We start from the raw sequence: 26,154 nt of genomic DNA on the forward strand, positions 1-26,154 counted from the left end.
CTAAACTGGCTGACCGGCAAGTTCGACTTCGGCTTTGGAATCAATCCCTTTTTGGTGAAGCTGAATGGGCTTCCATGAATAGAACTTGGCACACAACAAATAGTATATGAGATTCAAAACCTGCAAAATTGTGATCAACCAGTAGAAGTACTCTAACTTCCCCTCGTTTAGATTGTCCTGAAGCCAACTCCCTTTAGTAATTGAATGTACCATCATCACAAGCATTGTACTAACATAATTTCCCAACGAAACTGCTGTCCAATGCAGTGCAGCAGCCGTACTCCTCATGCTCTCAGGTGCCTGGTCATATAAGAATTCAAGATGTCCAATGATGGTGAAAGTTTCAGCCATACCATGGAGAGTATATTGAGGGATGAGCCAACAAAAAGAAATGGGGATGGTTGAGTGTGGCTTTTCTGTGAGTCCATGAACAGAGGCTACATGTTTGCGCTTGACCTCAATGAAGCCAGCAACAAGGGTAACAAAGATGGAAATGAAATACCCAATGCCCATACGGTGGAGGGAGGATATGCCTCTATCGAGACCCGTAAAGCGTGTAGCGATAGGGGTGAGGACGCGATCGTAAAGGGATAGTGTTATGAGCATGGAAATCATGGTAAAAACAGACATGGAACCAGGTGGGATTTGGAAGGAATGAGAAAGGTGACGATCCATGGTTCTAGCTTGTTGTAGGGAGAAGGTGTTTTGTTGTGCCAAGGCTGTTGTGAGAACAATCCCAGAAGCCCATATTGGTAATAATCTAATCATTGATTTCAACTCTTCAACTCTGTGGACTGTACATAACCTCCATAAGTTGGGGTTCTTTAAAGATCCAACTTTCTCCTCCTCTGTCAAGATTGCTGCCTTGTCTAAACATCTGAATTGCAACATTTAAAGTAAGAAATTCAGAAACAAAACCATAATTTAAAATAAAAAAAAAATTACTAGCCTACATAAGTAATAAGTTGATTTCCACAAGTTATACTAGGCTCAATTTGTATATATGTAAATATTATGTTAAATGAAAAAAATTTCAAGTAAAGAAATGGAAAATATAATATTTGAAAATTTCCTCAATGTAGTATTACTTGAAATAAAATAGAGCAAAACAAAAAATGTACCATTACAAATAAAAATAATTAGAGTTTAATACATGATGAGCCATACATATTTAACTAATAGCTTATCCAAAAGTAACCCTTATCTATTAGATGGCCACAATGATCAAATCAACCTTCTATGTGTAAAACATGCTTTTGGAGAAAATATGTTTACTAATGATATTTAGGGAGAGGGTTGGGTATGCCGTCAACTTTCGGTAAGCTGCGGCATACAACAATCATAGGTATGGATAAAGGAGGTCAAGGGGATCTTTTTCAAAGGAGGGTGGGGGGGGGGGGGGGGAGAGGATGATACATATTGAACACCCTAGCGGTGTGTCAGCCTTTTCCCTTATGATCAATTTCCTACAATCAAAGAATTATAATAAATTTTGAACAATAATTAATCTCCCGGCTTCTTAAGGGTATGCATGGCAACGTTTCTATTCCAAACTGCTATTTTTGAGTAAAAAACAATGTTTTGTGTCAAAGTTACTTTGGAGTATTTATGTACCAACAAATGTTATATGGTAAAACTGGAAAAAAGTTATTTCTGCCTCTATAAAAAAAAAAAAAAAACAAAAACATGCATGGATTTCATATTAATGGAAGTATAACTTCAGTTGTGGTGGTGGTCGCGATGGCGAAGGAGTTGGTTGTGGTGGTGATTAATGAATATCGAATACATCACCATGCACGTTTTTTGCTTTAAGTTTGTGTTTCTATTTATTTGAGCTTCTTTTAGTTGTTTCTCAAAAGTGTTCCAAATGTGTTTTTTTTAAATCCGATTTATCTCAACAAACACAAGAACAGATCAATCGACACATATTATTTTGTTCCAAATGTGTTCTAAAACAACACAAAAACACCAGAAGTATTTTTTGTATTGTTACCATAGGATGTTGTAAGACAACAACAATAAAGTAGTGAACCATTACAAATGAAGTGGTGGGTCACCGTGTGTAAAGAAGAAAACATGGTCCAAAAATATATAGGGTTGGTTGATAAAACAACACCACCAAAAATAAAGGAGGGTAGAACATACAAATATTCTTTAGCCCTCATAACTTTTGATGGTTTAAAAATTGATCAATAATCATGGATTCTGACAGTTTTTCACCCTCTAATTTGGACCTAAAAAAGGTGTACCTAGTGCACAAGGATCTGACCTTTGTGGTCTAAGAATATATAAGGTTGGTTAATAGAACAACACCACCATAAATAAAAGGGCCTTTTATTTTGGGCCCTTTATTATGGAGGGGGATATTAGTGGGTAGAACATAAAAATAGTCTTTATCCCTTATTACTTTTGATGGTTTAAAATTTGGTCAATAATCATGGGCCTCATGAATGCTTAGTGGGACAAGATAATAGAACCCTTTCTTATCTTGAGATAAGATAATGGAACCTTACAACTTTTCAATCTCTAATATTGACCTGAAAACAGTGTACCTAGTGCACACGAGGCTCCCACCACTGTGGGGAAATGGTTGTGATGTATGGAGACTAATTCATCATACAGGTTTACCAAAAAAATAAAAATTTATCATATAAATATATTCAAACAATGAGAATTGTAAAATGGATTTTTAGGAAAGGACAAGTTGTATCTATCATTATGTGGTATGCCAACTCAGCAAAGATTAGAAGTCCAAAAAAATTGAGACCAAGCGTGTTGCGTGTGAAAACCTCCGGTACTTGGTTCGCCCGTGGATGAACCTGCAAAAACCAAGCAATGAGCGCAAGAGGGCCGGTGTGGCTCCGGCCTAGGACTCTCCGATGCTCAAGTCAGGTCTTCAACGCGACAGCGTAACTGTGTAGTAAAAAGCCAGATGTGGAATAGTGCTCCATACCTGGGTATTTATAGAGTAAGGAGGAGATGAGACGGTTGGGAGAGTCCTAGTATGGTAGGAGTCCTTCTTTCGGAAGGTTCTCTCGCGTAGAGCGGAGTGGAGAGTTATTTTTGGGGTCGGACTCTTATTAAGGTAAGAGTCCATGTAGAGTGTGATTCCGTGTTGCGCTGGGATCGTGGCTCGGTCCTTATCCCGTGATTCTCGGGAGGTGCTGACGTGGCCCGGAGATCCCCGGTGGGGTGCTATGAGAGCCTCAATGGAGGAGGGCTCGGCAGTGGAGGTCGGCCCGGGAGGAGGTTGGTCTCGGCCATGAGGTCGGCTAGGGAGGAGGTTGGTCTCGGCCATGAGGTCGGCTAGGAGTCTATGGCTGACCCGTATAATCTCGGCCTCAGCCACCGGCTAGCTCGCTCAAACCAGGCTTTGTCAGGTGACTTATCGGATATGGGGTCGGCCCAATTTCCTGCTCGGCCCAACTCGGTTCTCGGACTGAGGTCGGGTCGGCCACGTGGCAGCCTCTGATAGGTGGGGTGTTTTATGCCTCATCACAGGCCCCCCCCCACTCATCAGGTGTCGGCTCGGCGTTGATGAGTGAAGTTTCCTGGGCGCTTGTCTGGAAGATTCTTGCGGTTGGGCCGAGATTATTTATTGCTGCGGATTTGACGTTGCACGATCTGACGGTTGGGTGTCCGTGCCACGTCAGCAGAGTCATTATGGCGGGCTCGGGAATTCAAAACGTCCTTTGATCTGGGCCGTTGGATCATGCTGAGCTCTGGTCGGCCGTTGGATCAGTAAAACCCAAGGATTATAAATAGGCGACTCCTAACTATTCATTCTTCACTGCTCTAAGTTATTGACTTCTCGGCAAGTTTGGAACCGTCAACTCGGTAGATCTCGTCGTTTGCTTGCTCGTGATCGACTCGGCCGAAGCTTCGTTCGTGATCGACTCTTCTTCAACCAGTAAGTCTTCTCCGCCCAGTATGTCAGTTGGTAGTAGTCCTATGGGCGAACTGCTCGCCAGGGCGGCAGAGGGCGCGAGTCCGAGCCGAGAACTCCCCACTCGCTCTCCCACCATAGACCTGTTGGGCTCGACCTCAGACGAGCCCGATGTAGTGGAGCTTCGTCAGGCCGAGGTGGCCGAGCCCCCGTTACCCATGGAGTTTAACCACGCGGCCCAATCCACAGCCGCAGACCGGGCCGAGAACTCCGGGTCGTCCTCATCCGATGAGGAATCAAGTGAGGGAGATTCGTCCGAGGTGGGGGTTGGCTCGGTCAGCTAGTCTACCGACGCCCCTGAGCCCGAGGAAGGCAGTGTCGGCACTGTTCCGAGCACGATCACGGAGGCCGACCTCCACTATCTGAGGATGACCTACGCCATCCCCAAGGACATTCAGCTCCGAGTTCCTAATCCCGGGGATATGGCCTGCTTCATCAGGCCCGGCGAGGTGGCTCTGTACGAGACGCCCTTCAAGTATACATCTCGGCTCCCCGTTCTCAGCCTGGTGGACCAGATCTTGGACCACTTCCACCTGTCTCCTGGTCAGCTGGTGCCGAACTCTTGGCTGGCCATGTACGGCTTCTACGCCCTGTTCTGCGAGATGGGCCAAGGTGCGAGCGTGGCGCTTTTCTCTCGGCTCTTCTTCCTGAAGAAGTCTCCCGAGAAGGGGTGGTATTACTTCTGCCGCCGATCAGGGAAGAGTGCGGCTCTAGGCGGTCACAAATTTTTGGTCGGCACGCCGACCTTCAACAAGTATTGGAAGCCCCGTTTTTTCTTTGCTTCCATTCCCAACAGCCCTCTCCGAACCGAGTGGAAGGAGATGAATCTGAACTATGTAAATAGAGTACTACCCCTGACCGAGAATGAGATGACCTCGCTCGACCTGATCCCCCAGCGTCCGCCCTTCGATGTTCTCCAGCTTCAGGACGAGGGGTTTCTTCAGAGTTGGCATATGACCCCTGGTAGGAACCCTTGCCGAGCTTATCTCAGTTGTCCGAGCCGACCCCTTTACTTAGTTTTCTTTCCTTTTTTGACTTGTTTTTTATGTTTTCGGTTTCTCTTGCAGTGGTCGGCCACATTCCTCCAATGGACACAGCTCGGCTGAAGGTCGAGACTATCGCGGATAGGAAGAAGAAGAATGCCGAGAAGAGACCCCGGGGCGAGTCCTCCAAGGCCTCCAAGGGCAAGGGGGTGATGCCGGGACCATCGGACGCGGTGGTCGATCTGGAGGCCGAGAAGAACACGGGTCAAGCCGGGTCTCCGAGGAAGGGGAAAGGCCGAAAAGGCGAGAGGAGCCCGCCGAGAGACATCAAACGCCAAAAGCTCTCGGTAAACCTGACGAGTGGCGGCCTTCCGCCCGTGGCTTCTCCCACCAACATCTCCCGATACATCCTGGGGAGGGCTTCGGCCAACAACGTCCCTGTGAGGCCGACCTGGCGCCTCTTCCCTGGGGACTCGGCCTTGACGTCGGCCGCTCACGCCAAGGAATGGCTGGATGCAGGTCGGCTCCCAGCCGACAAGGAGAAGCTCGAGGCGCTGTCCGACCCTGAGCTCCTTTCCACCCTATTTTAAGACTTCAATATGGTAAGTTTCCTTGTCGGCTTTTGCATATGATCTGATGTGTGTAGTTTATCCTGATTTTTTGTTCTCATGCTTTTTTGTAGGGGTTCGCCAAAGCAGTGGAGACCATGCTCCGCTTCGAGCGGCTCCTGACCGAGAACTATTCCTTGGACGTCCAGTGCAAGAAGGCTTATCAGGACACCCAGGATGCGGTTCAGAGGCGTCGGGAGACCCAAGAGAAGCTCACCGCTGCTGAGGCCGAAGTGGAGAGCTCTCAGGCCGAGGTGGTCAGGCAGAGAGAGAAGGTCCGGGCTCTGCAGGCTCGGCTCGCCGAGGTGAAGGAGAAGGCCAAGGAAGATCTGGCCACGGCTCGGAGCGCGGCAGTCAGCGACTATCTCCAATCGGAGGAGTACGCCGATATCTCGCCATGAGATCGGAAGCCTCCCTTCGCGAAGGTTTTGAAGCAGCCGAAGCTAAGCTTTTGGCCGAGATCAAGGCAACAGCACGATCTCATTCTCTCCCGCTTTGACGATGATGCGACTACTTTTGCAGGGGAGATGGGAGATGAGGAGGGAGTCGAGGTCACCCAAGCTCAGCCCCTTGAGGCACCTGCTCCAGCCGACTTCTTCCCTCTGGGAGCTGGACCCCAAGACCCTGCTGCCGAGCCCAATACCGTGGACGCCTCCGAGGGCGCCTCCAAGTCCCACGCCGAGGAGACGGAGATGTAATAATATTTTTTTTTTTTTTTTGTGTGTGTGTGGGGCCGAGCTGCCCCTTTTGTAACCCGTGCCGATCAGTCGGCTTACAATGAATAAAACAACTTATTTTTGCCAGAATTTGTCTAAGTATTTGAACTCGGCGCCCTCAGCATTCTTTTCCTTGCGTATTCTGTTTTGTTTGTGGCCAAGCTGCCGAGTCGTTTCACTAACCGAGCTTAGGAACTCGTCTCTTTTTTATCCATGCCCAACGTTGTCGGCGGTTTCGGCCATGCAACGCCCGAGGTCAATGTGATCTTCGCTTTGGTTGGTTAATTCTCCTTTCCCTTCAGTCCGATTGGAGAGGCTATCATATAAGCAGACGCGTGGCCGAATATCCTTCTTGGCCGAGCCTAATGCCTTAGCTTGGTTTTGTACTTTGTTAGGCTCGGCCAAATAGGGATGTCGGCCCTTGAGAGGTCGGCCATGTCTATGCGCTGGTGGTCTTACGACTGCTGCCGGTCGACCTACGAGGGTCGGTCTTTGATGTCGGCCTGGTCTATGAGGACCGGTCTTATGACTTGGCAGCTGCCGACCTATGAGGGTCGGTCTTTGATGTCGGCCTGGTCTATGAGGACCGGTCTTATGACTTGGCTGCCGACCTATGAGGGTCGGTCTTTGATGTCGGCGGTCTGATGACTTGACCATGGTCTATGAGGACCGGTCTTATTGACTTGGCTGCCGACCTATGAGGGTCGGTCTTTGATGTCGGCCTGGTCTATGAGGACCGGTCTTACGATTTCGACTTGGGAGCTTGCCAATACGTTGAGTGTTGGAGAAAAGACTTTATTGAATCAAATGTCGGAACTGAAGCCGAATACAAGCATGCTCAATTATTGAAAAAACTTTTTCAAATTTTCCGAGTTCCAAGGTCTCGGTACCTTCTTGCCCCCCGGAGTCTGCAAGCGATATGTGCCAGGGCGAATTTGCTTGGAGACTATGTACGGGCCTTCCCAATTTGGTGCTAATTTTCCTTGTTGCCTCGACTGGGATGCGCTGAGTTTTCTGAGAACAAGGTCCCCTTGACGAAAATGCCGCTCTTTGACTCTTGAATCATAGTAGCTTGCCGTCTTCTGTTGGTACGCCGCGTTTCGGAGTAGGGCATTTTCTCGGACTTCATCGAGGAAGTCAAGATTGGCTCTCAGCCCATCTTCGTAGGTCTTCTCATCGAAGTTGAGCACTCGGTACGATGAAGCCATAACTTCAACCGGTGCGAGGGCTTCGGTCCCATAAGCGAGGCGAAATGGACTCTCCCCGGTTGGAGTTCTTACAGTCGTCCGATATGCCCATAGGACGCTTGGGAGTTCTTCCACCCATCTCCCCTTGGCCTCATCCAACCTCCTCTTAATGCCGGCAAGTAATGTTTGGTTGGACACTTCTACTTGTCCATTTGCTTGTGGATGAGCTACCGAGATGGGTCGGAAGTCAATGTGGAAGTGCTTGCAAAATTCTCGGAAGGCCGGGTTATTGAATTGCGCGCCATTATTAGTGATGAGAACTTTCGGTAGCCCGAACCGGTAGATGACCTTATCTCGAAAAAATTTTTCCATGTTCTTCTCGGTGATGGTGGCAAGGGGCTCGGCCTCGACCCACTTGGTGAAGTAATCGATCGCCACTACTACGTATGTTCTGTTTCCCGATGCCGGGGTGAAATCTCCGAGAATGTCCATTCCCCACATAGTGAATGGGATTGGGCTCAGCATTGAGGTTAATTTTGTTGCTGGTCGGCTTGGGATTGGCGCGAACAGTTGGCACTTCTCACACGTCTTCACGTATTTCATGGCCTCTTCTTGCATTCTTGGCCAATAGAATCCTTGCCGAAGTATCTTGTATGCAAGAGCTCGGCCGCCCATGTGACTCCCGCATATTCCCTCATGCACCTCGGCTAATGCATACTCGGCCCCCTTCGGTCCCAGACATCGGAGAAGAGGGGCCGAGATTGCCCTTTTGTAGAGTACTCCGTCGATCATCGAGTACTTGGAAGATCGGATCTTGACCTTCCTTGCTTCGTCTCGGTTCCCCGGGAGCAGGTCATTCTCCAAGTAGTTGACAATGGGGTCCAACCAGGTCGGCCCATCCTCTTCAATGTGCTTTATGCTTTCTTCTTGTAAGGATGGCTTCTCCAATATTTCTATGTATACTGACCGGCTCAGATATTGGAGGTCGGCCTCGGCCAACCTCGATAAGGAGTCCGTCGCGGCATTCTCTTTTCTCGGTATTCGAGTCATCTCAAAGTGTTCGAGCTCGGAGATCAGATCTCGGGCTCGACCCAGGTATGCTATCATCCTTTCGTCTTTTGCCTCGTAGTCTCCGTTGACCTGGTTGACCACGAGTTGGGACTCTCCTCGCACCTTCAACCGTTTTATGCCCATAGCTTTGCTGACTCGAAGTCCAGCTAGAAGGGCTTCATACTCAGCCTCGTTGTTTGAGGCGGGAAACTTGAACCTTAGGGCATATTGGACCAGAAAGCCTTCGGGGCTTACAAGTATTAGGCCGGCCCCGCTTCCTCCGGAATTGCTTGAGCCGTCAACATTCATTGTCCAAATCGGGTCGGCCGTAGCCCCGACCTCCTCGACTGTCTTTTCTTCTCCAACCTCATGTTCGGGCCCCGTGCATTCGGCGATGAAATCGGCCAGGGCTTGTCCTTTTATCGTCGTCCTCGGTCGATAGCTTATATCGTATTCACTTAGCTCAACTGCCCAGGAAATCAGCCGTCCCAAAACGTCGGGTTTGTGTAATATCTTTTTGAGTGGCTGGTCGGTCAGTACCACGATCGGATGAGCTTGGAAGTACGGCCTTAGTTTCCTTGCAGCCGTGATTAGAGCGAATGCTACTTTCTCGAACCCGGAGTACCTTGTCTCGGCATCAACAAGAACGTGACTGATATAGTATATCGGCCTTTGAGTTCGACTCTCTTCCCTGATCAACACCGCACTGACCGCTACGGGAGTGGCGGCTAAGTAGACTTAAAGCTCCTCTTTTGGTTCAGGTCGGCTGAGAAGAGGCGGGTTCTCCAAATATTTCTTCAGCTCTTCAAAAGCTTCTTGGCATTCAGATGACCAGATAAAATCTTTTGGGTTCCGGATATTCTTTAGGGCCTTAAAGAACGGTAGGCACTTGTCGCCCGATCTCGACATGAATCGCGCCAATGCCGCCACACGTCCGTTTAGCCTTTGCACTTCTCGGATCGTCCTTGGAGGACTCATCTCTTGGATGGCTCTGATTTTTGCCGGATTGGCTTCGATGCCTCTGATAGAGACCATGAAGCCGAGGAACTTTCCCGAGGTTACGCCGAATGCACACTTGGTGGGATTCAGCTTCATCTGGTTCTTCCTCAATACGCCGAAGGCTTCTTCCAGGTCAGCCAAGTGGTGTTCGGCCTTCAAACTTTTCACCAACATGTCGTCCACGTAGACTTCCATATTCTTTCCGATCTGCTCGCGGAATATATAGTTCACGAGGCGCTGGTATGTCGCTCCGGCGTTCTTCAATCCGAACGGCATGACCTTGTAGCAGAAATTCTCTTGGTCAGTTCGGAAGGCCGTGTACGACTCGTCCTCCTCATGCATCATGATTTGGTTGTAGCCGGAGTACGCGTCCATGAAACTCAGCATCTCGTGACCTGCCGTGGCGTCGATCAAGAGGTCGATCCTAGGTAGTGGGTACTCATCTTTTGGGCAGGCCTTGTTGAGGTCGGTGTAGTCGACACACATTCTCCACTTCCCGTTCGGTTTAGGGACCATGACGACGTTAGCCAACCAGGTCGGGAATTTCTCTTCTCGGATGAATCCTGATCGGCGAAGCTTCTCCACCTCTTCTTTGATTGCAGTTTGTCAATCAAGTGCGTAGTTCCTTCTCTTCTGCCGGATTGGTTTCCGACCCGGATCCACATGGAGTCGGTGCTCAGCTATATGTCTGGGTATGCCCGACATGTCCGCGGCCGACCAGGCGAAGACATCGGCGTTCGCTTTTAAGAAAACTCCGAGCCGCCTCCTTTGATCTTCACTTAGTAGTGATCCGAGCTAGACCACCTTGGCTGGGTCATCTTCGCTAAGATGAAGTGGGGTCAAGTCTTCCACGAGTCGCCCTCTTCTCTCGATAAGCTCATCCCGCTGATCTTCGGGGAGATGTACGACGCACATGGCCATTCCTTGAACATTACCCTTGTTTTGCTTGACGAAAGTAGCGTAGCACTCTCGTGCCTTCTTTTGGTTGCCTCGGACCTCGCCGACACCATTCTCGGTGGGGAACTTCATCTTCAAGTGAGTCGGGGAGATGATGGCTTGGAGGGCTGTCAATGAAGGATGGCCGAGTATGGCGTGTTGGGTAACCTAGAGGGGGGTGAATAGGTTACCACTAGTGGATTTTGCCTCTTTTTCGATTGGTTGCACACTTATATTAAATATAAAAAGCAGAAGTAAATGAGGCACAAGATTTATAGTGGTTCGGCTAACTTAGCCTACATCCACTCCTCTCAACCTTGAGAGAATTCCACTAGTATTTTCCTTTCAATACAATAGGTGGGAAATGACACCTTTACAACTCTTTTTAACAGGATAAGAGGATCCTTACAATCTTAGTTCCAGGACAAGAGTATCCTTTCAATCTCTTAAGGATGAGAGGGTCCTTGTACTAATCTAAGTACAGTCTAGATTAATACAACAATGCTTTATCAAATCAAAAGCATAAACAAGTAAATACAATAGAAGTTTGGTATAAATACCTATCAAAGAGTAGTGACACTTTTACCCTTTGAGTGATGGTGCTCAATGATATGAATGAGAGTGATGCACCTTGAGTCTCCTAGATGACTCTCCTTGATGGCATGAGTTGGAGAGAATGGAGAGTTAAGAGCTTGATAATATCTCTTTGAAGAGCTTGAATTGAATAATTTAGCTCAATGACAAATTCTCACTTTTGTACTGTCTCAAATGTACTATGCACTTTTTCTATCAAAAAGATGTAATTTGTTCCTTGTTTGGATGTGTTTTATAAAGCCAAAAGTTGGAGTTTGTTTGTTCTCCAACGGATATAAAAGCTGTCATATTTTTAGACTGCCCGGCCGACCTATAAAAGTTGTCGGTCGACCATCAAAAACTAGCCGTTGAAAACTAGCCGTTAAGCCCAAGTTTGGGGCTGTAGGTCGATTGTCGGTCGACCTATGGATTGACCTACAAGTGTCGGTCGACCGATAGATCTGTCGGTTGCAACCGACAGTGCTCGGAAACAGTCTATATTTTTATATTTTGTAGGTCGACCGACCAGTCTCAGAGTCGAGACCAACGCTTATCCTATTTTTGATTGTCTGTCAAGGGGATTTTTGGTCCAGCTTGCTTGGGGACTTCATAGGTTTTTGTCTAACACTTTAATGGCCATGTTTCTTGAGTCTAGGGCATGGGAATGAGTTCCTCCTAGGGTCTCTTACATGTGAATGCAATGTGTGTGTGATGTGATATGTACATGTAATGAAATGTGTTCTAATGCACTTGAATCTTCTTGGAGAGTCTTTGTCTTGGCTTCCTTTAGAAGATGTTCCTCAATCTTCAAATTTCTTCTTTTCCTTAACTCTTCTCGTTGTGAGCTCCGTTGATCAAGTCTTTCCTGGATGCTTGATGCTTCCAACGCCCGACTATGAAGCTTGCTTAAAGATTGAAATATTAGTATTAATCTTAATGTTTGTTATCATCAAAATTAGTTTATGGAGGAATGTGTTTTCCAACAATCTCCCCCTTTTTGATGATGACAAACATGTGATTCAAAATATGCATTACTCATGTATGTATGCAATTCAAGATAAATATATATTATCATACATCATATGATTATTTGAATCATAATTCAAGGTAAAGATAAATATGCATTATCACATAATAAGTAGATAAATATGCATTATCACATAATATGAATATTTGAATCATAATAACTTCTCCCCCTTTTGTCAACACAAAAAGGAGGTGTAGAGCATGAACAAGCAAAAACAATCTTAGGGTGGCTCCCCTAAGCCGATCTTAGTAACCATGAACAAACAAAAACAATCTTAGGTGGCTCCCCTAAGAAAATGACTTCCGCATGGTTAGAAGAAGAGAGAGCAAATAATATGAAGCCCAATAAAGTGTTAATTTTAAAAGCATCACATGCTTCAAAATAGAAGTTCCATGTTTTAAAAGTGTGCCATAAAAGTACAGATCAAGAGTTCTAATATAAAGTCGGTGATGTCAACTATCTCTCACGGGAGGTGGAGGAAAGAAATGCAGATTGAGACTTTGTAAGATCACTTGGTTCTCTGTTGGATGCGAAGAATCTCGCTTGATCTTTGTAGAGAGAGGTGAAGTGATCATCAAAGCCCTTCAGGCGGGTGTCAAGTTGTTGGCGAAAACTTGAAAATTCTTCTTCCTGGTGACATAGTCCCCGAGGGTTCACCAACATAGTCTTCATCCTCACTGTCGTCCTCTTCTTGTGACTCCTCGTCACCCGTGACATGTTGGGTAGCTCGCTTCCTTCGGGCTTGGTGTGAGGGAGGAGCCGCAACAAATCCCAGCTTCATCTTCTTGATGGTGGATGAGTCGATGTCAATCATCTTTGGGTCAATGAATTCCCCAGAGAGATCCACTTCATGGAACTTAAGGATGGCGCTTATGAGCCCGCCATATGGAAGGTTTCCCCTATAATGAGGTACTGCACAAGATTCCATGGTCTTCATAATCATATATGGAAGATTGATAGGATTGGCAGTGACAAGACACTAAGTAATGTAGGCTTGAAAGGGATTGACTTGGTCTCTATGGCCTCCTTTGGGCAAGATGTTGTAGCCGACAATGAAGTCGATCATCCTGGGTAGTTCATGAAGTTTTATAGCTTTAACAGTTGGTTCAAACCCAACATAGTCTTTCATGATGGCACCATAAATTTCATCAACATTCATAAAGGTTTTGGCATCCCCTTTGGGAGGAAGATAGCTCATATCTCCTACAAAGTGGGAATTCCCATGATCTCTCCTAGATCTTCATAAGTGAACATGATGGGAACACCCTTTACTAGGGATGTGATGGCAAGCCTATCATCCACTATTTGGGTTCTCGGTTACGATAGAAAGTGTCGGCAAGGTCAGGATAGCGAGGATCAACATAAACTAAGGTATTTTCCCAACCCAAATATTTGAAATATTCTTCAATGTCATAGTCAAGAAATTGAAAAACTCTTACTTGTTCTTTCCTTGTCAACCTTTCTCTTCTCAAATCTTCCCGAGAGAATGGAGGCTTCTTCCGAGATGAAGAGAGACTTGTCATATGCTGCAGAGCTCTCTCCAACTTTGGCTTTCTTCTTTGGTTGCTTGCCCTTGCTTTGCTTTGGAGCCATTTGAAACCTAGGGCTTTAGAGAATAGAGAGAAATAGAGATTTTTGGGTTGGAAGTGGGTAGATTGTGTAGGAAGAGTGATTTGGGGCTTGGATTTGGTGAAATCTCAAGGGTTTTTGCAGGGTTTTGCCTTGGAGTTCGAGAGAAAAGGGTTTTGGAGAGGAGAGGTCTCGAACATAAGAGGGGGAAATGAAAAAATCCTCTCGGTTCTTGTTTAAAACGAAATTTTTCCGTGTCGGTCGACCTACACGAGTCTGGTCGGCCGACCGACGGTCAAAAACAGGGATTAATGGGATTTTAGCCGAATTCTCTAACAACCTGATTTTTGGGCTTTTTGAGGATTTCACTTTACTCAAAAGGGTTGCAAATCCCGAGTTCTCTCCTCAAATAGCGAGAATCTCTCTTCACTTAATGGCTTGGTGAGTATGTCTGCAAGTTGTTTTTCGGTTTCAATGTATTTTAGAACAATTTCCCCTTTTTGAACGTGTCTCTAAGAAAGTGATGCCTAATATCAATATGTTTGGCTCTTGAATGGAGAATGGGATTTTTGCTTAAATTGATTGCACTTGTATTGTCGCAATTAATTGAGATGAACTAAAATGTATCCCATAGTCCATGAGAGTTTGCCTCATCCAAAGGACTTGGGCACAACACCGCCGGCCGCAATGTACTCGGCTTGATGAGTGGAGAGAGCAACGAGTTTTGTTTCTTGCTAAACCATGAAACCAAGCAAGATCCTAAGAAGTGACATGTGCCACTTGTACTCTTGCGATCAAGATGGCACCTGCAAAGTCGGCATCCGAAAAGCTTATTAAATCAAAATTTTGGTTCATTGGGTACCATAATCCTACATTTGTAGTACCTTTAAGATATTTAAAGATCCTTTTAACGGCACTAAAGTGGGATTGCATTGGGTTGGCTTGGAATCTAGCACAAGCACACACGCTAAACATGATGTACGGCCTACTAGCGGTGAGATATAGAAGGCTGCCAATCATGCCTCTATAGCGTGTAGGGTCTATGGGAGTACCTTCCTCATCTTTAGATAGCTTTAGAGAGGTGCTCATGGGAGTGCTAGATGACTTTTGACCATCGAAATCAAATTTCTTGAGAAGTTCTTTAGTGTATTTAGTTTGACATATAAAGATTCCATTTTTGGTTTGCTTAATTTGAAGTCCTAAGAAAAAATTAAGTTCACCCATCAAACTCATTTCAAATTCATCACTCATGCATTTGCTAAATTCAACACAAAGATTTTCATTGGTGGATCCAAATATAATATCATCAATATATATTTGCACGATAATAGAGTCTTTTCCTTTATGTTTCACAAACAAGGTTGTATCAACCTTACCCATTTGAAATCCACTTTGGATTAGGAATTCATTCAATCTCTCATACCAAGCTCTAGGAGCTTGTTTGAGTCCATAGAGAGCTTTGTTAAGTTTGAAGACATGATCCGGATATTGTGTATCCTCAAATCCGGAGGTTGTGCAACATATACTTCCTCCATGATAAAGCCATTTAAAAAAGCACTTTTGACATCCATTTGACATAGCTTAAAATTTTTATGACATGCAAAAGCAAGTAGCATTCTAATAGATTTCAGTCTTGCTACCGGTGCATAGGTTTCATCAAAATCTATCCATTCTTGTTGATTATATCCTTTGGCAACTAATCTAGCCTTGTTTCTAATGATTGATCCATCTTCATCAAGTTTGTTTCTAAACACCCATTTGGCTCCTATAATAGAATGATTCTTGGGTTTTGGGACAAGCTCCCAAACATTGTTTCTTTCAAATTGATGGAGCTCTTCTTGCATAGCTACTATCCAATCACTATCTTCCAATGCTTCTTTTATGTTTTTAGGTTTAATTTTGGATATGAAAGCAACATTGTTGCAAATGTCTTGAGTTTTAGATCTAGTTTGGATTCCTTTGTCTAAGTCTCCAATGACATGATCCAAGGGATGGTCTTTCCAAGGTCTAACCTCTTTGGGTAGATCCTTTGGTTGGTCTTCGGGTTCTCTTAGAGAGAAATTTTCTATGTTCTCCCTAATCTCAACAAGTGTATCATCATCATCAACCAATGGCTTGTTTCTATCTTTAGGAAGAGATTCATCAAATTTTATATTCATTGATTCTTCAATAATCAAGCTTTTCTTATTGAAGACTCTATAGGCTCGACTATTTGAAGAGTATCCAAGGAAAGCGCCATCATCGGCTTTAGCATCAAATTTTCCTAAGTTATCCTTAGTATTCAATATATAGCATATACACCCAAACACTTTAAAGTAATCAACTTTAGGTAGTTTATTATGATAGAGTTCATAGGGTGTTTTGAGTAATATAGGTCTAATTAATACACGATTTAACACATAGCAAGCCGTATTGACCGCCCGCCCAAAAATATTTTGGAAGAGAGTATTCATTTATCATTGTTCTAGCGGTCTCTTGGAGTGATCTATTTTTCTTTCAACCACCCCATTGGATTGAGGTGTTCTAGGAGCGGAGAAGTTATGGGTTATGCCTTGTTTATCGCAATAACTCGAAATTGATTGAGATTGTCAAATTCTCCTCCATGATCACTTCTAATGGTTGTTATGAGATATCCCTTTTGGTTTTGTATTCTCTTACATAGAGATGCAAATTCATCAAAGGCTTCATCTTTATGTTTTAAAAATAGAGTCCATGTGAAGCGAGAGAAATCATCAACTATTACAAAGGTGTATCTTGAACCGCCTAGGCTAGGTGTAGTAATAGGTCCAAACAAGTCCAAGTGTAGTAGTTCTAAGGGTCTAGTGGTAGACACTTCATTTTTTGATTTATGAGATACCTTGGTTTGTTTTCCTCTTTGACAAGCATCACATACATGGTCTTTTCCAAATTTGAGTTTGGGTAAGTTTCTAACTAAATTCTTAGATGCAATGGTCTTAATCACTTTTACATTAATATGTCCTAGTTTCCTATGCCATAGGTAGGGATCAACATCATTTGTCACAAGACATGTATTACTAGAATTTGCTTCATCCAATAAGCAGATATAGATATTATTTTTCCTAATTCCCTTCAAGATAGTCTTATCATTTGAATTTTTTACTAAGCAATGAGAGGTTTTGAAAATGACACTATATCCTATATTACATAGTTGACTCACACTAAGTAAATTATACTTTAAATTGTCAACTAGGCATACATTGGATATGATTGTACCTCCAATGGTGATTTCACCGATGCCAATGATTTTTCCTTTGCTATTTTGTCCCCAAATGTCACCATTCCTCCATTGTACTTGTTTAGCTTGGTGAATAGATTGGGGTTGGCCGTCATATGCTTGGAGCATCCACTATCAATATACCATTCAATTGCTTCACTTGCTCTTCAAGCATACCTATAAAAGCAATCAATTATATGTTGGTCCCCATAATCTCATAGGTCCATTGAGGTTAGGATCGATCATACCCTTAGGTATCCAAGCTCTTCTAGAATTTTGATTTTGTATTGTAGGTGTGATAGATGTAGGTTTTCGATGTCCATATGATCTTTGGGTTCTTCTTGGCCCTTGAAATTCATAGTGTCTATATGGAACATAGTAATTTTGTGATGTGTAAGACTTATTGTTGATGTAGGCCCTTTGGTGATCATAGGGCCTAGTGTATGTGTTTGGTCTATAGTGATTTTGAGGTCTTTGGGGTGCATATGGCATATATGAAGCATTTTGCCTATATGGTTGAAATGGCTTAGGCTTGGGATATTGTCTTTGTGGCCGTTGGGGCACAAATTCTCTTTGAGGTTTGTTGGTCCTCTTTTGAGAAGTATAGTAGAATGCATGATGCTTCCTTTTTGTATCCGGTTCTTTATATATCACCTTACCATCAATATAAGCACCGATGCAAGTTTTATGTCCGGTAAATGACATTTTTCACATACAATGGGATGTGAGGTTTGGCCTTGGTTTGATTTTCTCCATCTTAGAGTTCTCATCTTTCCCTTTCCTTTGGCTTGATGTGGTCTTTTACCATCATAGCCTAGACCTTCTTTATTTTGAGGTCCCTTTTGTGGATTTCCAAATAATGTATCTAAGGTCTTTTGACCCTTAGTAAAGGTGTGCAATGTGGAAGTTAGATTCTTATTTTCTTCTTCTAGGTTGTGTGCATGTGAAGTCAACTCATCAATTTTGTGTAGAAGATTGGCTACTTCTTTTCTAAGGCCTTTTAGAAGCTTCCTCTTGAGACTTACATTATAAAGTTCTTCAAAGGCCTCTTGAAGTTCTTCATATTCTAAATCATCATTGCAAATTGACATCGAGCTATGATAGAGAGAGTTTACCTCGTCATCATCATTGTTGTGAGCCATTAGTGCCAAGTTGACGGTCTCTTCATCGGATTCATTATTTTCTTCTCCACTATCACTTGAATCCCATGATATCTCGGCGGTGCAAGCCTTTTTCTTTCGCTTTCCTTTCCTTTTAGCTTGGGACACTCGGTTTTGAAGTGTCCGGGCTTTCTACATTCATAACACACAATGTCCTTGTTAGTATTGAAGGGTTTTTCCTTTGTGTATGTTTTACCTTTGTTTTCTTTTGATGGTTGTCCTTTGTAGAATCTTCCTCCTCTCTTTCTTAGGAATTTTGAAACTTCCTTGTGATTAGAGATTTCTTTCTCTATATCCTCTTCATCGCTTTCTTCTTCTTCGGATTCGCAAGAGGTCTTGAGTGCGATGGACTTTCTCCTTGGTTCTTTTACTTCTATGACTTTATCATCTTCAAGGAGTTCAACTTCATGGGTTTGTAGAGTACCCATCAATTCATCCATGTGTAGAACCTCTAGATCTTTTGCTTGTTTGATGGCGGTCACCATTGGTCTCCACTTGGAGGGTAGTGATCTCAAGATCTTCCTTATATTCTCCGCTTTGGTGTATTCCTTTCCTAAGCTTTTCAACTTGTTAACAATGTTAGTAAACCTAGTAAACATGTTAGAAATACTTTCATCATCAAGCATTTTAAACAATTCATATTCATGAACAAGTTTGTCAATCTTGAGTTGTTTAACTTGTGATGTTCCTTCATAGGTAACCACAAGAGTATCAAATATCTCCTTAGTTGTGTTACACATACTAGTTCTATTGAATTCTTTTTCACTAAGAGCACATTGTAGGAATGCAATAGCTTTGTAGTTTTATTGTATGTGTGTTTTATCCGATGGTGTCCATTCGGATTTCTCCTTAGGTACAATTCTTCCTCCAACTTCTTTTGTGATTTGGAAGGACCTTCCTCAATCACAGTCCATACATCAATATCATGAGCACACACATAATTTTTGAACCTACACTTCCAGTAGGCAAATCCTTCACCATCAAAGTATGGTGGCCTAGAAGTGTTGAGCCCCTCAATTTGGTGTGTAGATGATGATGATGCCATGGATCGTTTTTAGCATAATATAAAGACAATATGGTCTTAGTTTTGAGCTCCGCTCGATACCAATTGTTGGGTAACCTAGAGGGGGTGAATAGGTTACCACTAGTGGATTTTGCCTCTTTTTCGATTGGTTGCACACTTATATTAAATATAAAAAGCGAAGTAAATGAGGCACAAGATTTATAGTGGTTCGGCTAACTTAGCCTACATCCACTCCTCTCAACCTTGAGAGAATTCCACTAGTATTTCCCTTTCAATACAATAGGTGGGAAATGACACCTTTACAACTCTTTTTAACAGGATAAGAGGATCCTTACAATCTTAGTTCCAGGACAAGAGTATCCTTTCAATCTCTTAAGGATGAGAGGTCCTTGTACTAATCTAAGTCAGATCTAGATTAATACAACAATGCTTTATCAAATCAAAAGCATAAACAAGTAAATACAATAGAAGTTTGGTATAAATACCTACCAAAGAGTAGTGACACTTTTACCCTTTGAGTGATGGTGCTCAATGATATGAATGAGAGTGATGCACCTTGAGTCTCTAGATGACTCTCCTTGATGGCATGAGTTGGAGAGAGTGGAGAGTTAAGAGCTTGGTAATATCTCTTTGAAGAGCTTGAATTGAATAATTTAGCTCAATGACAAATTCTCACTTTTGTACTTTCTCAAATGTACTATGCACTTTTTCTATCAAAAAGATGTAATTTGTTCCTTGTTTGGATGTGTTTTATAAAGCCAAAAGTTGGAGTTTGTTTGTTCTCCAACGGATATAAAGCATCATATTTTTAGGCGTCGGTTCGACCTATAAAAGTTGTCGGTCGACCATCAAAAACTAGCCGTTGAAAACTAGCCGTTAAGCCCAAGTTTGGGGCTGAGGTCGATTGTCGATGTCGACCATGGATCGACCTACAAGTGTCGGTCGGCCGATAGATCTGTCGGTTGCAACCGACAAGCTCCCGGAAACAGGTCTGTATTTTTATATTGCGAGGTACGCCGGCCAGTCGTAGGTCGGCCACATGACGATTATCCTATTTTTGATTGTCGTCAAGGGGATTTTGGTCCAGCTTGCTTGGGGACTTCATAGGTTTTTGTCTAACACTTTAATGGCCATGTTTCTTGAGTCTAGGGCATGGGAATGAGTTCCTCCTAGGGTCTCTTACATGTGAATGCAATGTGTGTGTGATGTGATATGTACATATAATGAAATGTGTTCTAATGCACTTGAATCTTCTTGGAGAGTCTTTGTCTTGGCTTCCTTTAGAAGATGTTCCTCAATCTTCAAATTTCTTCTTTTCCTTAACTCTTCATTGTGAGCTCCAGTTGATCAAGTCTTTCCTGGATGCTTGATGCTTCCAACGTCTGACTATGAAGCTTGCTTAAAGATTGGAATATTAGTATTAATCTTAATGTTTGTTATCATCAAAATTAGTTTATGGAGGAATGTGTTTTCCAACATGGCGTTGAAAGCCACTACCGACCGTACCACCATGAATTTGACTTGGATCGTCGCCTGGCATGGAGCTTGCCCAATTGTGACTAGTAGATCGATCGAGCCCTTGATGGTCGCGGCCGCTCCCGAGAACCCGTGAAGCGAGGTGCCTTCGGGCTTAAGCGCTTCGTCGCCGAAGCCAAATTGTCGACGCTTCCCGGTGACATAAGGTCCACGGATGCGCGGTATCGACCAATACAGGTGTGCGGGTGCTTCGCAATTTCTACCGCACCACTAAAGCATCGTCATGAGGTAAACTTATACCTTCGAGGTCGGCTTCCGTGAAGGAGATCGTCACCGCGGCTTGAGTTTCTTGGCGGGCATCTCGGCTACTCCGACGAAGTGAGCATTTGCCTTAGCCTTTCGAGTACTCTCTTGCCGGGCCCTCGAGGATAGTGTATATGGGGGCTCCTTGTCATTGCTCGGCCCGGATCCGTCCTCCTTCTTCTCGGCTCGGACCTTGTCATCATCTCTTTCAACTCGCCTGTTTTCGGCCCTAGGCTCGGCTCTTCTTTGATCTCGGTCATCAGGCCACCGACCTCCACGATCTTCTCGGCCTCCTTTGACATATCGCTTCAAGTGGCCCGCTTTTATCAGCTCTTCGATTTCTCTTTTCAGCTGATAACAATCTTCGGTGTCGTGACCGATGTCCTTGTGGAATTGGCAATATTTGTTGGGATTCGAGATGACCCGCTTGCATCGGTCGGGGTCGGCGGATGTACCCCCATCTTGTATTTGCATCAGGATCTCCTTGCGAGATGCATTCAATGGCGTGTAGTCGGGGCTCGAGCTCGATCCGACCTGTCAGCTCGGCGATCCGTCCTTGGCCTTTTGTCTTCTCTTCGATGTCTGTTGTCGGCCTTTTCTTGTCGATGCGACCTTCGTTGCCCTTCCGGGCTTGGAGGACCTCGGCCATATTTGCGAACTCGTTGCACCTCTCCAAGAGCTCGGCTAGGTTTCTTGTCGGCTTAGGGCCAAGTCCTTGATAAGGTCCATGTCGGCCAATCCGTTGCTCATAGCCGTATGGGCCGTGGCCTCATCCAAATCCTTGATATCTAAGGATTCCTTGTTGAAGCGGGAGACGAATGCTCGGATCGACTCGTCGGGCCTTTGTTTCACGCCGAGGAGGTTGACCGTGGTCTTCTTATGTTTCATACTACTCAAGCGCGTGACAAAGGCTCGCAGAGTTGAGTGAAGCTTTTATGGAATTCGGCGGCAACCAGGAAAACCATGAGGTCGCCGCGCCTTTGAGGGATGCGGGAAGGCTCGGCAAGAAACGATCTCGGTTCCCCGTACATGGTCATCATCGCATTAAAGTAGTTGATGTGATCTGTCGGGTCGGTCCGTCCCGTCATACCCGGTCGAACGGGGAGGTTTGAAACCGTGTGGTAGCGGCGCGGTCATGATCTTGGGAGGATAAGGGTGACGCCCGACCAAAGAGTAGGCGTCCGGGGTCGCCTGTTTCTTCAACCCCTCCACCTGCTCGGCCAAGTCTCGTAGCCGCTTCTCCAGCTCGGTTTCAGGTGCTCGGCCAACCGGCTCCTCGGCAAGGGGTCGATAGGGTCGGTCGTCCCGCTGTAGTCGGCCATTTTGGTCAGCTCGGTCCTCACCATCCTTCCTTGTTCTTTTTTCTTCTTGGAAGTTGGACCCTCGGGGGCTCCCCTGTTGTTCTTCTCGGGGAGGTGAGCTCTGACGCCGGGGAGTATGACGCGATCCTTCTCCGTGTCTTGGCGCGCGCCTTTCAATCGGGTCTTTCCTTTGTTCTCGGAATCTCCTCGGCTGTTCGTCCTCTCCGATCCATCCAGAAAATACCGACCTCCTTGCCACAGAGCCGGCCAGTTCAATTTCCTGCCCTGTTCGCGGGCTTTGGCGATGTTCTTGTTCACCCCGCCGAGCGCCTCTACTGGGGCACGGAGGTGGAGTCTTCTGACGAGAAGGGTGCGAGGACGCAGCCCGACTCGGCTCGGCCCTACGCCGGCCACCATTTTGCTTTGCAAGTTTCTTTCGGCGCGGACGGAGCTGGAGGGAGCGCGTCCGCGGGTGGCCCATCAGCCCGCCTCGGGCCATCTCGGTTCATGAAGGCGCGCACATCTCGTTAGTGTGGAGCATCGCAGCTGCAAATCCATAACCTGTCGATTATTTGCCGGCTTCACGGGTCCAAACTCTCGGCAAGGGTGGCGGTCTTGGTAGGCCATTCCCGTCCAAACTTGGCTCACCATGACCCGGTTAGCCGCGGCCGTGGTTAGCGCACCTCCCCATTCCCGCTCTGGAGGGGGAATGGTGCCCGTGATGGGCTGCGCACCACCCGCCCTAGGGGGTCTTCTATTTATCCCCTGCCGAGAGGCTTCGGGGGGCGGTGATCGCCTCGTCTGCACAATGGGTTGCGGCTCCTCCGTACGGGAAGTAGAGCCATGCTGTCCTGACCTCGTGTGCACCATTATTATTGCTCTGGGAATTGGCAGAAACGACGAGGCTTGCTGATGTCGTTCCCACAGACGGCGCCAAATCTGTTGCGTGTGAAAACCTCCGGTACTTGGTTGCCGTGGATGAACCTGCAAAAACCAAGCAATGAGCGCAAGAGGGCCGGTGTGGCTCCGGCCTAGGACTCTCCGATGCTCAAGTCAGGTCTTCAACGCGACAGTATGCAGAATCGTAGTAAAAAGCCGGATGTGGAATAGTGCTCCATACCTGGGTATTTATAGAGTAAGGAGGAGATGAGACGGTTGGGAGAGTCCTAGTATGGTAGGAGTCCTTCTTTCGGAAGGTTCTCTCGCGTAGAGCGGAGTGGAGAGTTATTTTTGGGGTCGGACTCTTATTAAGGTAAGAGTCCATGTAGAGTGTGATTCCGTGTTGCGCTGGGATCGTGGCTCGGTCCTTATCCCGTGATTCTCCGGAGGTGCTGACGTGGCCCGGAGATCCCCGGTGGGGTGCTATGAGAGCCTCAATGGAGGAGGGCTCGGCCTACGAGGTCGGCCCGTGGGGTCGGCAATGGAGGTCGGCCCGGAGGAGGTTGGTCTCGGCCATGAGGTCGGCTAGGGAGGAGGTTGGTCTCGGCCATGAGGTCGGCTAGGAGTCTATGGCTGACCCGTATAATCTCGGCCTTAGCCACCGGCTAGCTCGCTCAAACCAAGCTTTGTCAGGTGACTTATCGGATATGGGGTCGGCCCAATTTCCTGCTCGGCCCAACTCGGTTCTCGGACTGAGGTCGGGTCGGCCACGTGGCAGCCTCTGATAGGTGGGGTGTTTTATGCCTCATCAAAGCGTTTGTTGTTTGTAATAGGCAGAGACAAATTTTTATTCTCACAAGTGCGGTGCACTGCTCACTGCACCTTTACAGTGGATTAGATGATGCACCTCACTTGTGCATTGGAATTTTTATCCTTCCAAGGGCAGTGGCCATGTTAGATGCACTTTAGACGTGCATTGGGCAATGTACCGCACTTGAAAGGATAAAAATCTGCCAGAGGCAGTACTTGTACAAGGACATCATGATCCACGCTCATTATATGACACACAAACTATTTTTTATGTAAACAAACTACACCAAATTCTAATGATCTCTTATTAATAAATTGATAGGAAATTATCAGCACCACTCCCTGAGGTTTGCCAATATTTTAAGGCATCCACACAAAGTATGGAACTTATCAGCGACTTCCCTAATTTAGAAAAGAAAATTACACATATACCCCCTACTATTAGTCAAGAGTAGTTAAGTAGTAGTTTCAATCAGTTAATTTTTTTTAAAAGACAATTTTGACCTTAGTAGTATATGAACTACCTATTCTACCCTTTCAAAGATAAGAAACAAACACATCCCTTCTTCTTCCTCCCACTCCTGTCCCCCCACACCTGCCCCTCTTCTGTACCTTACCCTCCCCAAACTCCACCTCCACCATGTCCTCCCGCCCCTTTCTTCCCCAGCGGCCAGTGCCCACCCCTATTTCAATGTTTTTTTTTATTAAAGCATTATTATATAAGGGAATCCCATTATGTAATCTGACATTACTTCTCCTTACGCATGGGAATGACATTATTTTTAGGAAAAGGATCACTAACCGGTCACGTGGTTTATGTGTCCAGGCACATGACCATGTGTTTTTACCATTCACCCCAAATGAATTCAAAATTTTTCATTCCAGTTGATCCTCATACGTGCACTTTCATTGACCCCTGCACTGGCGTTACAGGCTTAGATAGCAATCTCTTGTCCTTATTTTTATTGAATTATATATAAAAATAATAACTGCAGTACTACTAAGACAAAAACCAACCCTAGATCAGAGCTAAAAGGCATAAAATAATAACTGCAGTACTACTAAGACAAAAACCAACCCTAGATCAGAGCTTAAAGGCATAAAATAATAAGTGCAGTACTACTAAGACAAAAACCAACCCTAGATCAGAGCTAAAAGGAATAAAATAATAACTGCAGTACTACTAAGACAAAAACCAACCCTATATGAAGTATGGTACAAAAAAAGAATCAATTCCTCAAAATCTAGGAAAATGTGACATTAAATTAAAGATAGGTGCATGGGAGGAGGATGGGATGGTTACCTTAATTGGTTAGAGTGAAGAAGCTTCCCAGTAATGGAGATGGAGGCATCAAGCTCGTCATTCTCATAGAGCATTAATTCTGGTTCTGAAACCATAAGAACCTTTCTTTTCCTGAAGGCAGCAACAATGACTTGTACCAAGCGAGTGTAGGGACTCCCAGAGGGATCCAAATGCCGGTACAGTGGATACGCAACTATGAAGGTTACGATGGAAAGGAACATGATAATGGATGGAATTCCAAGTCCCCAACCCCAACCAATCGTTTCTTGTATATAAACAATCACAGTCACAGCCACAACTGTAGACAAGCCCATACAGAAATAATACCAATTGAAGAAATTCCATGTGTTAGTCCTTTGTTTTGGATCGGTTTCATCGAATTGATCGGCGCCGAATGCCACCACGCAAGGCCGGATTCCGCCGGTCCCAATTGCTGTAAATAGAAGAGACACCCAGAGAATGGCTAACTGCCCTGAATTAGGCTCTTTGCACACTTCATTTCCATGGCATGGTGGTGGCCTTAGCTTTGGTAGGACTGCTGATACAGTCAAGGTCATCACTCCCTGATCACATATCATCATCAGATACCTAATTTTAATTGAATTAAGAAAAAGAAGAAGAAGATATGATGAGGTGGGTCTTAACTATTTGATATATAATGGAAGCCACTGTTATGGTCCAAAACCTGCCAGAGAATGCATCAGCAATGAAGGCACCAAGTAAAGGAGTCAAGCTTGAAGTCCCAGCAAAGGTTGTTAGAGTGTTGGCTGCCTTGGTTAGTGGCATATGAAGCTGTTGTGTCAAATAGCTAAGCATATTAGTACTAAAACCAGACATGGCCAATCTCTCACAAATCTCACTTGCTGCACCAAATAAACAGAGCAACCATGAAAGTAGTTAAAATAAAGAAGAGGAAGAAGAATAAGAAGAAGTTAATAATAATAGGAAGAGTTTCGATACTAACAGAAGATGAAGGGCATTGTTCTCATCCCTCCCTTCCTGTAACCACCATGGCTTTCTTTCTTCTCCATTTTTTGCACTTCTTTCTTCTCTGTCATTTGCTGCTTTA

The 26,154-nt window shown here is 45.1% G+C and overlaps 1 protein-coding gene across 1 annotated transcript; it reads right to left on the minus strand.

Moving 5' to 3' along the window:
* LOC122664995 (protein NRT1/ PTR FAMILY 3.1-like) lies at window positions 1-26,154 on the minus strand. Its single transcript, XM_043861043.1, has 4 exons — window positions 26,050-26,154; window positions 25,731-25,948; window positions 25,086-25,648; window positions 1-877 (listed from the first exon to the last, which is right to left on the minus strand). The coding sequence occupies exons 1-4, from the start codon at window positions 26,141-26,143 to the stop codon at window positions 1-3; spliced, it is 1,752 nt and encodes a 583-aa protein (XP_043716978.1). The 5' UTR covers window positions 26,144-26,154.

This window comes from Telopea speciosissima, chromosome 6 (assembly GCF_018873765.1).
Source record: "Telopea speciosissima isolate NSW1024214 ecotype Mountain lineage chromosome 6, Tspe_v1, whole genome shotgun sequence".
Taxonomy (NCBI): Eukaryota; Viridiplantae; Streptophyta; class Magnoliopsida; order Proteales; family Proteaceae; genus Telopea; species Telopea speciosissima.

Coding starts and splice junctions, on each gene's coding strand:
- LOC122664995 (XM_043861043.1), bottom strand. CDS start 26,143: ATGACAGAGAAGAAAGAAGTGCAAAAAATGGAGAAGAAAGAAAGCCAT. Junction 25,649..25,730: donor CTTCCATTATATATCAAATA/GTTAAGACCCAC, acceptor ATATGTGATCAG/GGAGTGATGACCTTGACTGT. Junction 878..25,085: donor CTTCACTCTAACCAATTAAG/GTAACCATCCCA, acceptor GTTGCAATTCAG/ATGTTTAGACAAGGCAGCAA.